The 16,306-nt window shown below is 40.4% G+C and overlaps 1 protein-coding gene across 3 annotated transcripts in view; it reads right to left on the bottom strand.

Annotated features, from left to right (window-relative positions):
• The window catches only part of SNRNP40 (small nuclear ribonucleoprotein U5 subunit 40), a 38,246-nt gene that overhangs the window by 7,592 nt on the left and 14,348 nt on the right, over positions 1–16,306 (bottom strand). For all 3 annotated transcript variants that reach the window (XM_032160020.2, XM_058443309.1, XM_058443310.1), the window contains exons 5-8: positions 15,154–15,276; positions 4,607–4,727; positions 2,388–2,470; positions 1,096–1,157 (exon numbers count right to left, since the gene is read on the bottom strand). In XM_032160020.2, coding sequence (XP_032015911.1) covers positions 1,096–1,157; positions 2,388–2,470; positions 4,607–4,727; positions 15,154–15,276 — 389 coding nt within the window. The remainder of the gene's footprint in view (positions 1–1,095; positions 1,158–2,387; positions 2,471–4,606; positions 4,728–15,153; positions 15,277–16,306) is intronic.

A 16,306-nucleotide genomic window follows, 5' to 3' on the forward strand; every position in this document is an offset into this window, starting at 1 on the left:
AAATTGGACTGCCATTCTTCAGCTAGGAATTCATTCATGTAATATAAACTAATTGGTTAGAAAAGCTCAAGCACTGACAACAGTGCCATGGGTTCACAGAAATGACTAAGATTCATTCCCTAATCTCTAGGAGAAAATAACTTAGTGGAGGTACCTCACTTTGTGTATTTGATTGTAAGATGTAATAAATGCTAACAAAGGTTAGATGTATGAAATGGGATTACAGCACAAAGAACAATTAGTTATGTCCAAGAGGTAATAGAGAGAGGGGACCAGGGACAGGTTATGGATGTAACATAGAGGTGGTTACTAGAGAGACATAGGAGTTTGGATAATGAAGAGGGAATGTGAGAGAGAACCTGGAGGTGAGAACGCAAAAGGAGGTTAGAATATGAAAATTGCATGTGAGCAGCACTGTGGTGATGGTGGGGGAGGTGGGTATTTAATATGTATTCAAACGAACTGAAGCATGGAAGAAGAAATGTGGTGAGGGAGACTAGAGACAGATTATGAGACTGAATTTTATTCTGATGGCAAAGGGAACCCAACAGAATCAAACAAATTGTTGATCATCTAGGTCTAAAATGTCTCTAAAGTGGGTAGAAATGATCTGTCTGTCAAACATGGTTTTGAAACCCTTCACACTGCACACAGCTTCATCTTCAAGCACAGTCATAACTCTACGTCTGCTCTAGCTCCATATCCACACTTTATGTATAAAACACAAGAAGACATCCTGCATAGCTACATCATTCTTTTTTTTTTTTTTTTTTGGAGATGGAGTCTCGCTCTTGCTGCCTGGGCTGGAGTAGTGCAATGGTGTGATCTCGGCTCACCGCAACCTCCACCTCCCAGGTTCAAGTGATTCTCCTGCCTAAGCCTCCAGAGTAGCTGGGATTACAGGCATGTGCCACCACGCCCGGCTAATTTTGTATTTTTAGTAGAGATGGGGTTTCTCCATGTTGGTCAGGCTGGTCTCGAACTGACCTCAGGTGATCCGCCCGCCTTGGCCTCCCAAAGTGCTGGGACTGCAGGCACAAGCCACCGCATCCGGCCAGTTACATCATTCTTTACTTTGCACCCACTAATCCTTACCTGTCGGCTGAGCCAGCTGCTATTTTGCTTCCATCAGGTGACCAAGAACATCTCAGAAGGTTCTATGATAAATAAGAATCCACTGAATAGTAATATACCGAACTCCTCTTTGCAAAGCTACAGAATCACTAAGAGGCTTTAAATTTCCTAACTAGAGTTTTAATTATTCTTCTCAGGAAGATGGTCAGTAATTATCTTATATTCTATGGGCCAAAACAGCATACTTTGATATTTTACACCATATAAAAACTATAGAAAATACTTAACTTACAGTTAATTAGATTGAACCTGGCAACAAAATTTTGTTCTACTTATAAATGGAGGCTCCCTTTGCTCCATTTATCTTGATACTCATTCTTTTTTTCCTATTTATCTTGAAGCAAAATACACGCAAACCCAACAAATAATAAATTTTGGGCTTTTTTTTTTTTTTGAGACAGGGTCTCGCTCTGTTGTCCAAGCTGGAGTACAGTGGCACAATCATAGCTCACTGTAGCTTTGACCTCCTGGGCCCAAGTGATCCTCCCACTTCAGCCTCCCAAGCAGCTGAGACTGTGGGCACATGCCACCACACCCAGATTTTTTATCTTTTGTAGAGACAGGGTCTTACTATGTTGCCCTGGCTGGTCTCTAACTCCTGGCCTCCCACCTTGGCTTCCCAAAGTGCTGGGATTACAGCTGTGAGCCACCATGCCAGGTCTAAAAAATAAAATTTGATTTATACAGTGAAACTGAATCTCAATGAGCTCTCAAAAAAAAAAAAAAAAATTAATCTCTATTAAATTCTCTGAGGGGAAAAGCTTTCAATAGAGCTGACCTTGAAATTTGAGGGTTTGAAAAAAATTTTCTCTCTCAGAACTTGGGCTGTGGTAGTTACTGAGGGGAGAGATGTATTCTTAGGGTTCTAACACACGTGGTCACGGGATGGGGAGGCAGGTAGGGAGACCATCCAGGTAACAGCTATGGGAGCTTGGGTTCCATATGGAAAACTGATTTAGGAGGGTAAAATTCCCAAGTAATTAAAAGGCCAGGAGTCTCCTGTTGAGGGTGGTGTCAAGTCAGATGCTCTCAGTTTGAGGGCTGGCTCCATTCCTTTTGGGCTATGGGACTGGCTTCTCCCCAGTCACTATTATTTCTATTAGTTTTATTTTTGGCAACAAGTTTTGATCAAGAGCAGTGTTACTGGAATGAAGTCCATTCTCAGCAGAGCTACTGCTCTCTATCCTCAATACCACCTTGACTGTCTCTCTGAAGTAAATGAACAGGGAAACTCCTCTGCGTGCAGAACTCACCTTTTCAAAGTTGTGTACATTTCCTTGAAATATCTTTACACACCTCTCTTTGGGGGCGAATGGCCGGACATCCCAGACACGAACTGCAAAACAAATCCAAATAAACAAACCAAAACAACTATTGGCCAGAGGCCTCCTGGGCACCCAGCTGAAATTAGTATCATGTCAATCAATGGCAGATGCTGTTTCCTGGGTGGGCGAAGTCCAACGTGACATACTGCTACCTGTTAAGGCTCTTTTCTTTTTCAAGCAGGAAACTACATCTAAATCCCAATAACTGGGGCTAGCTGAGGGGGCAGGAAGGAAAAATGTCACATGCAATGTTGGTAATTTGCAACAGAATGCAGTTGGGTGTGATACTAATTTCAAAAAGATATTTTGCAAGATTTCTCTGCCAGCTTAGTCACATCCAGCAAAGCTTCAATGTGACAAACTAAATACCAGGAACTACTGTGACAATGAACTTATAAAAGCCAAACTTACATTGCCCTTTCCTAATTTCCCTCATATGGGCACCTGATAGTCTAAAACTGAACAAGGTCAGATATATATAAAATATATAAAAGGTCAAATAAATCAAAAGAGCACCATACCATACCAAAAATCAGAAAAAGTAAACACTGATTCTAATTCTATCTCTGTTATATATTTGGGTGATGTCAGGTAAACAGTGAGATTGTTTGTGTTTTGGTTTTCCTGTTCTGTAAAATGAAGAGAAAATTATCTGTCTTCTTTTTAAATAATATTATTGACTGATTGATTTGAGATGGAGTGTCGCTCTTGTTGCTCAGCCTGGAGTGCAGTGGCACGATCTTGGCTCACTGCAACCTCCGCCTCCTGGATTCAAGTGATTCTCCTGCCTCAGCCTCCCAAGTAGCTGGGATTACAGGTGCCCACCACCACACCTGGCTAATTTTTGTATTTTTAGTAGAGATGGGGTTTCACCACATTGGCCAGGCTGGTCTTGAACTACTGACCTCAGGTGACCTACCCTGCCCAGCCAATAATACTATTTTAAAGATCCAATGAGATGATATATATGCAAAGGTTCTAAAATTTGTAAGCAACAAATAAAAATAAAGAATTTATAATTGTATTATGCAGCCACAAGAAATTATTCTATCATTTTTTCCTTATTTTAATGCCAATCTAGGAAACCTCATTGTTCCTCATTATAAAGAATGCTAGAATTAGCTAGGCATGGTACTTGGGAGGCTTGCATGGGCCCAGGAGTTTGAGACCAGCCTAGGCAACACAGCGAGATCCTGTCTTATCAAAAAATTTGAGGAAAAAATATTTTTTTAATGCTAGATTAAATGTGTATAAACATCTATTGTAAGCAGTAGCTATAGCCGCTGTAACTGAAGCTATACCTATAGTGGAATTTCAGTGATGTAATTTTATTTGAGTATGAAAAAAGTATTATCAATCCTTGGAGTCAGACAGGCATAAAAAGGCAAAGGTATGCATGAAAGTTTGCCATTGAGAATATAGTCAAAAGGTAAAGATGTCCATTCATTCAACAAATATTTATTAAGTACCCAGTGAATGTCAGGTATTGTTTTTGTTACAAAATGTCAGGGAATACATTTTAGTTCCTGACAAGCCTACAGTTTTGTATACCAGGGCCATTTCCAAACTCCCTCAACATTAAGCATATAATCCAGCAAGTCACCTTACTTTTTTTCTGTAGTAACCCGTCCTCCCACCCTACAACTCAAAAACAAGTAAAGAGAAAGAGCAAGAGTGTGTTTGTGTAAATCCAGAATGTTTTAATGAAGACCTCTTCTCACACCAATGCTTTCAGAGTGGGGAGGGAAGACAGACTGGCAGGAAAGAGCAAAAGAGATCATCCAAGCTTGGTGCTCTCTGAAAACGCACAAGAACTGCCTTGAATAGACCTCTAGATTCACATCTTTTTCATTAAACTCATCACCTGGAGTTTCTAATATCCTGTTGGATACACAGCATACCAGAATTGAGATGGGTCTTAAAGGTAAAATCCAGTCCTCTTATCAATGTAGAAACTGATGCCTAGAGAGAAATGCTGTGAGCAAAGTTCAGGGACAAGACAGAGATCTGAGACTACAGTCCTAGATTCTTGACTATCTCACCTAAAGCTTTCCCCATTACAACACATTCTAATCATCTGATGGAATCTGTGAGCAATCTTTGACTTTTTCCTTGGATCCGGGGAGAGATTTCCTTTCCAAAGTTACCTGTATTGTCCATTGCATTGGACAAAAGATAAGAGCCTTCAGAACTTAAACTCAGGCCAGTCACTGAATCTGCATGGCCTCTCATGGTGTAGGTTAGCTTGTTCTGGCGCAGGTCCCAGACCTGCAAAAACAAAAAGGTACACCCAGAAATCAAATTTTAATAAAAGCAGAGAAAGAGAATGATGACACAAGAGACAAGAGTCAATTGCCCAGAGACACTGATATTACTCTACTATAAAACACAGGATTTCTGTCAAAGAGAAAAACACCCTTTTTTTTTTTTTTTTTTTTTTTTTTTTTTTTTTTTTTTTTTTTGAGACAGGGTCTCACTCTGTTGCCCAGTGCAGTGGCATTATCATGGCTCACTGTAGCCTTGACTTCCCGGGCTCAGGTGATTCTCCCATCTAAGCCTCCCCAGTAGCTGGGACTACAGGAGCATGCTACTATACCCAGCTAATTTTTTTGAAGAGACAGGTTTCACCATGTTGCCCAGGCTAGTCTTGAACTCCCGGGCTCAAGCGATCCTCCCACCTCATCCTCTCAGTGTTTGGATTATAGGCATGAGCCACTATGCCTGGCCAATCTCTTTGTCTTTCTAAAAAGGTAGTTAAGGTTACCACGTTTGACTAGATAAATATAAACGAATGCATATCAAATGTTAAGATAAAGTTTTAAACAAAAAAATAGAATTCAGAAAGGTTATTTTCAAATCATAGCAAATAAAAACTATTATAGAAAAAAACTAGAGTGCTTAAAATGCTTAAACTATGATTCTTAGCCATTAAAAATTATAAATACATAAAACGAACATGTCATTTAAAAAAGGCATTATGATTACACTTGTGTAACAATATGAAAAATATAGATGCTTAAAATTTTTCATTTAATGTAACAATGTGACAATATATATGTACATGTTATGGATATGTACATGCACATACACTATGGAAAAGCACATTTATTAAAATAAAAATAAATTACAGGTTCACTATTGCTTGTATAGGAAAGGTAAGATACAGAAAATAACCTAAAAGTCAAGCAGGAAAAATAGTGGTTTATTAAATTATGGTTCATAAGCACACTGCAAAACTGAATTCTCATACAGGAGATAGCACAACAGAGTAGAAAGTGGTGACTTAGGGTAAGAATAAACTGGTCCTTGCCACTTAGAGTTATGTGTCATTGGGTCACTAACTCTTTCTGGGCCTGTTTGGATTAGGGATAACAATAGCTACTTCTTACGGCTGTTGTAAGGATTATAAGAATGCTTAGCATATGCCGGGCACATGACAGGTCCTCAATAATGTGTAGCTATTGTTAAGCAGTTCCTAAAAATAACTCAGAAGACCAAATGTAAAAATATTTACATAATAAGCTATTAAGCAAAAAAGGAAAATACAAAACAGTATTTATCTTTACACAGACTACAACTATGTAAAATACATATTTTCAAGCTAACAGAAATAGTCTGGAAAGTCACATGGCAAAAAGAACAGTACTTTTGTTAAGGTCACTGGTATTACATAAAATACAAATTTTCCCCCAATTTTATTTCATATTGCAATGTAGTTTTTTTCTAAGTGAATAAAACTTTTGCTGTTCCTTAAATCAAGACACTTTTCCTTATCTAGAAATGAGTTAGGTGTTACACAGCAGAGCAATACATAGGACAGACAACTCCACTTTCTCCATCAGTAACTCATTCCTGTGTGGAGCCCAACACATATTCTATACGATCATTTTTTTATATCAAGATGTTTGCTGCTTCAGTAATCAGGAAAGCCTGAAATGTCTGACATTTTGTTCAAGCTGTTCCTTCTCTTCTGAGAAGGCACTGTTGAAATCTAGCTTTGGAACAACTAGGAGAGAATGCACTTTGCCAACCCCTCACAGAACTTGTGTGTTATTTCCAAACTTCCTCCTTGAGGCCTGTATACCTTGTTTGTGCAGGTCCAAAAAGTATGCAGGATTTGCCACAAAAAAAAATCTACAGCAGGGGTGGCTCACTCCTGTAATCCCAGCACTTTGGGAGGCCAAGGTGGTTGGATCACCTGAGGTCAGGAGTTCAAGATCAGCCTGGCCATGGTGAAACCCCGTCTCTATTAAAAATACAAAAAATTAGCCGGACATGGTGGTGCACACCTGTAATCCCAGCTACTCAGGAGGCTGAGGCAGAAGAATCACTTGAACCCGGGAGGCGGAGGCTGCAGTGAGCCGAGATCACACAACTGCACTCCAGCCTGGGAAACAAGAACAAAACTCTGTCTCAAAAAAAAAAAAAAAAAAAATCTACAGCAGGAATTTAAACAAAACATTTTGCAAGTATCCTAATCAGCTGTTCAATGAAAACCTGGGCATCTGATTAGTGGCAGGTACTGCTGGCAATTAAAAAAAACACATGGCCCCTGCTCTGAAGGAGTGTTCAGTAGAACAAGGAAAACTTAAGACGTTTAAACAAGTAACGACAGGCCTATGCAAGGTACAGTTGCAAAGGGGTCAGAGGGGTTAGCTCTGGTGGAACAGAGATGAGAGTGAGAAAGGGACGCTTTCGCAGAAAATGAAGCACCTGAGCAGGGTCTGGAAGAAGGAAGTTTTGTTTTTGTTTTGTTTTGTTTTGTTTTTTTAACTTAGACAAAGTGGAAGGGTATTTACTAGGACAAGATAATTTATGGAAGTAGAGGGGCATGAAAAACACTGCTGGATTGTAGGAGATTAGGCAGCCAGAGGCAGCAGATGATGAGGTAGACAGGCAGAGGCCAGCTCATGAAAGGTTTTGAATGCCTGGCTTGCACTTTATTTCCTTCACTGGGGAGTCACAGAAGGGTTCAAAATAGAAAAATGAGACATTCAGTTGTATATTCTGGAAAGATCCTTCTGGCTCATTGATTAACTGATTGATTGAGACCGAGTCTCCCTCTGTCGCCAGGCTGGAGTGCAGTGGTGCAATCTCGGCTCACTGCAACCTCTGCCTCCCGGGTTCAAGTGATTCTCCTGCCTCAGCCTCCCGAGTAGCTGGGACTACAGGCGCGCACCACCACACCCAGCTAATTTTTGTATTTTCAGCAGAGATGGGGTTTCACCATGTTGGCTATGGTCAGGATGGTCTCGATCTCTTGACCTTGTGATCCGCCCACCTCAGCCTCCCAAAGTGCTGGGATTACAGGCGTGAGTCACCGTGCCTGGCCTGGCCCATATATTTAATAACTGAAGGGATGAGACTCCCTAAAGTGCAGGGATTACAAACATGAGCCACCACACCTGGCCTAATCTATCCTTTTAACCATTACATTAAAAAAAAAAAATACAAACTGAACTCCCATCCTAACTAGAGCTCAGGATTACAAGAAATGCCAGATTGCCAGCCAGACCATCAGGCTCTCAAGTGACACATTTTCTTCTTTCTTCATTTTCCTCTGACTCCCCAATCCTGTCACCAGGTAGGAAATTCCAAGAGATTGGTGGGAAAAGCATTATCTGCTCACAAATATACACAGAATTTGTTCACCTCAGATTTTAAAAGGGTTCCCACTCCTTATTTGTTTCTCTTTCTTAGAACAGGCAGTGTTACCTAAGATAGACTGAGAAACAAACAAAAAACAGGCTCTCTGAGGAGCATCTCCTAATGTAGTGAGGCAGTATGGTGATTTGTCACACAAGGGCTCAAGACTGGTAAGCCTCTAGGTGCTTAAAAGGTACTTGTTAATTGACTAGAGGTAACAAGACAGAGTGGTAAGACTATTAGCCCTCTAGAGAGCGAGCTCTGGTCCTGTCTCTACCACTGACTGAGTGATGACTATTTTATCTTGGCCAGATCACTTAACCTCTTAGGGCCTCACTTCAGTCACCTATAAAGTGAGGGATGGAGGTGATGTCTAAGGTTCTTTTCAGGTTTGACATTTCCTGAGTCTTTCTGATTGAAAAGGAACCTCTCTTTTGCATGTTTAAAGAAATTTATGAGGTCTTTTAGGACAACTAAGAGTCTTCCTGAGTTTGAGAGAGCAATTACTCTCCCCTCTGCATGTAACAACAGGGTATGTTTTTTTTTTTGTTTTTTTTTTTTTATCAGGACAGAGTATCACTCTGTCATCCAGGCTGGAGTGCAGTGGCGTGATCTTGGCTAGCTGCAACCTCCACCTCCCGGGTTCAAGCGATTCTCGTGCCTCAGGCTCCCAAGTAGCTGGGACTACAGGTGCGTGCCACCACGCCCAGCTAATTTTTGTATTTTTAGTAGAGACGGGGTTTCGCCACATTGGCCAGGCTGGTCTGGACCTCCTGGCCTCAAGTGATCTGCGCGCCTTGGCCTCCCAAAGTACTAGCATTACAGGCATGAGCCACCATGCCTGGCCATCAGCAGGGTATTTTTAGTAGGGAAAAGACTACCTTCTAACTAAATTCTAACACACACACAACTCTCTCCAGTCTATCTCTGTTATACAAGAGCAAAAATAAAGAAATAATTCTAGCAACCTGGTTTCAAATATTGTATTAACTGCTGCTGCCAGAAAACAATATGGCAGCCTGTATCCCAAATATGAAACATCCTTATACTTGTTAAAACACATTAATTTTCATCTGGAAATCTATTCTAAGAAAACAAATATAGAAAAAGTTTCATGCACAAATATGTCCATAGCAGCATAATCTGTGATAATGATTCACATCAAACAGCCTAAATGTCCAATGACATGGTTGTCACTGAATTATTTAATACTGTAATAATAAAAAAAAGATGATGATAATGGCAGCTGACATATATTGAACACACTATGTCCCTGCCACGGTGCTAGGAATATTATATCCTTACTTCATTTAATTAATGTAACAATTATATGAGGTGAGCTGACAATTCCCATTTAGACATAAGAAATGGAGACGATGAGGTTAAAACAACTTTCTTAAGATCACAAAGCTAGCAATTAAGTGGCAAATTGCAAAATGATCCCAACTTCGCTTAAGCACAGGATTTCAAGGTTATAGTGAGCTATGATTCCACTATCACATTGCAGCCCGGGCAACATGAGTGAGACCTCAAAATAAAACAAAAAAATGGAAAGGAAAATGATTCTAACTACAATTCTAAGAAATTGAGAATGATTTGATAGAGAGCAACTAGAGGTGAGCTTAGTTTAGGAAATACTTTCTAGAAGAGATACCTATGCTGTGATCTGAAGATAAGAAAGCAAGTCACAGCAATGCATCAAAGGTGGGGGTGGGGGATTCCTGACAAAGGACCAGCTATGTGATAATATGTGAAAAGAGATCATGGCTGGGCACAGTGGTTCATGCCTGTAATCCCAACACTTTGAGAGGCCAAGGAGGGAGGACTGCTTGAGGCCAGGAGTTCGAGACCAGCCTGGGCAATGTGTTGAGAACCCATTTCTAAAAAAACAAAAAAGAAAACAAACCAAACTGGCCAGGCACAGTGGCTCACGCTTGTAATCCCAGCACTTTGGGAGGCTGAGGTGGGCGGATCACCTGAGGTCAGGAGTTCTACAACAGTCTGGTCAACATGGTGAAACCATGTCTCTACTAAAAATACAAAATATTAGCGGGACGTGGTGGCGGGTGCCTGTAATCCCAGCTACTCGGGAGGCTGAGGCAGGAGAATCACTTGAGTCCGGGAGGTGGAGGTTGCAGTGAGCTGAGATCGCGCCATTGCACTCCAGCCTGGGCAACAAGAGTGAAACTCCATCTCAAAAAAAAAAAAAAAAAAAAAAAAAAAATTTAGCTGGGCATAGTGGCATGCACCTATAGTCCCAGCTACTTGGGAGGCTGAGGTGAGAGAATTGCTTGAGCCCAGAAGGTCATGGCAGCAGTAAGCCATGATTGCACCACTGCACTCCAGCCTCGGCACAGCGAGACTCTCTCTTGAAAAAAAAAAAAAAGCATTATCTAAAGAGTGAATATTATGATGTTTACATACAAAACATTGTGGTACAGAAAAGACTTGAAGGAAGTACACTGTGAAATAGTAAGAGAGACTGAATTTGGATGATGAAACTACAGTGACTTATCTATTTTTATAATTCTTGCACATTTTCTGCACTTTAATATACAAAGTATCACTTTTATTTCTAAATCTATTTTAATTGTAATTAATTTTTAATAATGTTATTCCCAATAAAGTTGATTTGTTAAACATATATTTGAATCCAAATTTTATATCTGCATAAAACATTTAAGGTAAATAAGTAGACAAATTAGGAAAAGTCTATACTGATTTTTTGTTTAGAAAAGAGAATACAATATATACAGTACACAAACAAGGGGACTCTCTCAGTGCTGGGTGCACTTCTAATTAAAAAATTCCCCAAAAATGAAGCATTGGCAGAAAAATTTGAATATTTGTGGACGGATTAAACGCTTTTTAGCTTTTTTTTTATTTTTATTTTTTGAGACAGGGTCTCTGTCGCCTAGGCTGGAGTGCAGTGGTGCAATCTTGGTTCACCACAACCCCTGCCACCCTAGTTCAAGCCAGTCTCGTGCCTCAGCCTCTTGAGTAGCTGGGATTACAGGCGCATGTCACCATGCCTGGTTAATTTTTGTATTTTTAGTAGAGACGGGGTTTTGCCATGTTGGCCAGGCTGGTCTAGAACTCCTGACCTTAAGTGATCTGCCTGCCTTGGCCTCTCAAAGTGTTGGGATTACAGGCATGAGCCAGCACGCCCAGCAAACACTTTTTAGTTTACTATCACTGACAGAGTACTGAACAGTTTCCATCACCCCAAAAATTTCCTCATTATTCTCCTTTGTGTCAAACCTCTTCATCCCTAACACTTGCCGATTACTGATCTCTTCTTTGCCCTATAATTTTTTTTGAGAATATCATATAAGGAATCCTATATATGTATATATAGAATATCATATAAGGAATCATATATATATATATATATAACCTTTTGAGGCTAGCTTCTTTTATTTAAGCTGTGAGAATTTGTGCTATATAGCACTATTGTCTTTAGAAGGCCCAGGAATAGTCCAGATAAAGAGCCCAAAGTAAGCCATACTATTGGTAGTAAGAAGACTTTACTAGCACAAGAGTATTATCGTTAGGTTAGTCTCTCCCCACAGTGGAGATGAGGGCATCAATCAAATTTGGTACTCTGTTGGTGATAGTGAATCCATGCAAACATTAAAATTCTTATAACTGTACACCAAAAATGTTTATTTCACTGTATGTAAATTTACATGTCTTGAAAAGTATAAAAGTTATCATAGCTTGATGACAATCTATTTTCATGTGTACAAGAAGGCTTCTGGTGATTCTGATGCCAGTGAGCTCCCAACTCCATTCTGGGAAATATTGTGCATAGCTATTAAAGTTGATCTAAGTTTCCATGTTCTGATTATTCATTCTCCAAGTATTTATATGATGGAAAAGGGATGGGAAGTTCAATTTTGGAAAACCTGAATTCTTAGGTACTTATAAGACATTCAAATGGGGGCTACTGAACAGCTAGTTGTACACAAGGACCTGAAGCTTAAGATCTGGGGTGGGAAAACTGTCTTCGGCAGAGGGATGATGGAGTCATGGAAGTAGACGAGATCTGTCTTGGGGAATGTACACAGTGAGAAAAGCAAAGGCCCTTGGCGAATAATGACGTTTAAAGACTCCACAGACAGAGTAGCTCATAATGGGAGGTAGAGAAGGAGAAGGACCTACCAGATGGATAGGACAGTTTGTTGTCACAGAACTCAGGGAAGAGAGAAGACCAAGTCTATGGTACAGAGAGATTATGTTAAAAAACAAAAACACACACAAAAAAACAAAAAAACCCCAGACTATTAGGAATGAAGAATGAATGGTATGTGAGGAACTGAAGACAGTGAGTGCAGAAAAATCTCCAGCGGATTCCTCTAAGTATTAAGAGTATAACTCTAGAATGAAACTCTGGGATTTGAACTGAGGTTCCATCACGTATCAGCTGTGTAACCTGGGTTTAAGCTGTTGTGCCTCTTTTAGCTCAGTTTCCTCATCTGTACAATTGCATCAGTAGGATTTATTTCATGAGGTTGTAAGGTCAAAGTCTTTAAGATCCGTGAGGAGGTCAATAGTGAAGCTTAAATGAATTAATGATGTAAAGCTCTGAGAACAACAACTGGCAGAAAGTAAGCACTATGTGTTACATAATGATGATAACAATATTATCACCACCACCATCATCATCCATTTTAAGAAGTTTTGGGCCAGGCATGGTGGCTCATGCCTGTAATCCCAGCACTTTGGGAGGCCGAGGCAGGTGGATCACCTGAGTTCAGGAGTTCGAGACCAGCCTGACCAACATGAAGAAACCCTGTCTCTACCAAAAATACAAAACTAGCCACGCATGGTGGCACATGCCTGTAATCCTAACTACTCAGGAGGCTGAGGCAGGAGAATCACTTGAATCCAGGAGGCGGAGGATGCAGTAAGCCGAGATTGTGCCATTGCATTCACACCTGGGCAACAAGAGTGAAACTCTGTCTCAAATAAATAAATAAATAATTAATTAAACAAAATAGTTTGGTTGTGAAGGGAAGGATTCACAGGGCAATATGAGGAGGAGATGTGGGGTTGAAGGAAGAGTTTTTTTTTTGCGACCCAGAGAAGAGACCTAAGCATGATGAAATACTCATAAGAAAGTAGAAAAGTAGAAAAGAAAAGCTGGACGTGGTGGCTCATGCCTGTAATCCCAGCATTTTGGGAAGCTGAGGTGGGCGGATCACAAGGTCAGCAGATCAAGACGATCCTGGCTAACTTGGTGAAACCATGTCTCTACTAAAAATACAAAAAACTAGCTGGGCGTGGTGGCACACGCCTGTAGTCCCAGCTACTTAGGAGACTGAGGCAAGAGAATTCCTTGAACCCAGGAGGCGGAAGTTGCAGTGAGCCAAGATCACGCCACTGCATTCAAGTCTGGGCGATAGAGTGAGACTCTGTCTCAAAAAAAAGAAAAGTAGAAAAGAAGAGGTTGAAAGAAGGGATGAAGGATTGAAACTCTCACATTTAAAGGACTACCTTTAGGCCGGGCACGGTGGCTCACACCTGTAATCCCAGCACTTTGGGAGGCCAAGGCAGGTGGATCACAAGGTCAGGAGTTCAAGATAAGCCTGCCCAACATGGTGAAACCTTGTCTCTACTAAAAAATACAAAAATTAGCTGGGCATGGTGGCACGTGCCTGTAATCCCAGCTACTCAGGAGGCTGAGGCAGGAGAACTGCTTGAACTGGGACTCAGGAGGCAGAGGTTGCAGTGAGCTGAGATAGCACCACTGCACTCCAGCCTGGGTTACAGAGCAAGACCCTGACTCAAAAAAAAAAGACTACCTTTAGACAAAAGCAAGGATATTTCTTTCTTTCTTTTTTTTTTTTTTTGGAGATGGAGTCTTGCTCCGTGGCCATGCTGGAGTGCAGTGGCGTGATCTCCGCTCACCGCAACTTCTGACTCCCAGGTTCAAGTAATTCTCCTGCCTCAGCCTCCTACTGAGTAGCTGGGATTACAGGCACACACCACCACCACACCCAGCTAATTTTTGTATTTTTAGTAGAGACGAGGTTTCACCACGTTGGCCAGGATGGTCTCAGTCTCCTGACCTTGTGATCCACCCACCTTGGCCTCCCAAAGTGCAGGGATTACAGGCGTGAGCCACCGTGCCTGGCCAAAAGCAAGGATATTTCATCCAAAGTAACAGCAAAGGAAACAACGAAGGATGGAAATACAGTACAACTTCTAGGTAAGGACAACACAGAAAGTTGAGTATTTATCTGACAGTTACTCTTCTTACTGTAAAGCAGAAGGTAAGGTCAAAGTCGTTAAGATGCCCAAGGAAGCCAATAGGAAAGGAAGACAGAAGCTGTGCAGGCCCAAAATAATACATTTCCTGGCACTTGTTATGTCCAGGAATTCTGCTAAGTGCTCTAATGAATCAGGCTCGTTTAATCCCCACAATGGTATGTAGTAGATGCTACTGTTTTTTGTATCATTACCCCCTCACCATTCACACAAGAAAAAGAGGCTTAAAGAAGGTGCTTGAAGTCACAAAACTAGAAAATGGTGAAACTGGGATTAGAACCCAAGTCAATTACTCGAAAGTTTGAGCTACACTGTACTGCCATACGGTCTATTGCCTCTTTAATATCATTACCTTCTCTCATTCTTAGAGAAACTTAGAAAACTCCCTTTCCATAGTATCAAAAAGAAAAACACAATGAGAGATGAGGATACAGAATCACAAACTGATTCACTGCTCTCTAAACCAAGATGGTTAAAAAAAGATTTTGAATGTCTTTAAAAGGAAATGCACTCTTTATTTTTTACATAGTCCCCCTACAGAGACTTCACACTTCACATTAAGTGCCTGGTCCCTGACAGCATTAATAAGATCTGCAATGCAACCTTTAATTTAGGAAGTCAATGAAGACAGGAGAAAAAGAAAATAAGTTCCAAGTTACTATTTTCCTTTCAGTTGGTATTAAGTGCAAAGCTACCACAATCTGAGAAGTTTGAAAAAATTCGTCTCTAAGTGCAGATAGATGAAATGGAAATATATCATAAACATCAAACATACCTTGATATCATTGTCTATTCCACCAGAAATAATCTGATCACTTGTGTCATTGAAGGTCACAGCTAACACCTGGTACGTGTTCTGAAATGTCTGGATGGCTGCTTTCTTCCGGATGTCCCAAAGCTGAAGCAAAGGACAAGATAGACTATCAGTAACATCACTCTAAGAAGCAATTGCACAGTACAAATATCCCTTAAGTACGAGGACTCTATGGACATGAACACATCTATAATTGGAATCCCATATCACTAACTCCTGGATATCCTAACACACATGGTAAGCAGTGTCCTCAATTTTGCCAAGACATTTGAAGGCTGGTGAAACAAAACTTCGGTTATATTTTCAGACTTCTTTGTTAAAGTGAACAGAGTTAAATCAACATACTCTTAGAATGGAATTCCCCTAACTACTTAGTTCGTATATTTTTTAGGACAACAAGGATATCAGACAATTTTTTCAAACTGTAGATACTAATTCATTAGTGGGCTGCAACCCACATTTAAAAAAAAAGAGGGTATGTCAGTGAAAATAGTATAATAAACAATGACAAAAGCTTGTCCTTCCACGAAAGCAGCAAATTGACCAGCAAAATCAGAATCAACTGTTGGAACTCTCAAAACTAATCAAAAGTTTATAGTAACCAGGCAAACCCTTAATGAGGAAAAAGGAAACAAAAAACTACCCGAGTCCCAGTAAAAGGGCTTTGTAGTGTTTTAACTTGTACTGGCTCTGTCTCCTGCTCAGCAACAGCTTTGAAGATAACCCATATTCCCGGTATGGTTTCCTAGTAGAGGAAGCAAAGGGGGCCTATTTCTTATTGTCAAAGAATAAACAATAAAAATTGTTTATTTTTATCTGTCTGGTGGCTCCCTGAAGGATGAGCCCAAAGGACTTACATTTATTTTGCCTAACTTGGAACTTTCCTTGAAAACATTTAAAGGAAAGGACATTATTAGCCTCTGGTTCCTGGGGACAAGGAAAAACAGTTGGGGCAAAAATACAAACTGAAAACCTTGGGAAGAAGGGCTGGGGAAGGAGACAATTTGGGGAATAAGAGCTTTGAAAAGCACTGACATATTCCTGGCTATCTAATCTGTCTGTCTGTGTCTGTCTGTCTATCTATCTATCTATCTATCTATCTATCTATCTATCT

The sequence above is a fragment of the Hylobates moloch genome, unplaced genomic scaffold, assembly GCF_009828535.3.
Source record: "Hylobates moloch isolate HMO894 unplaced genomic scaffold, HMol_V3 SCAFFOLD_8, whole genome shotgun sequence".
NCBI lineage: Eukaryota > Metazoa > Chordata > Mammalia > Primates > Hylobatidae > Hylobates > Hylobates moloch.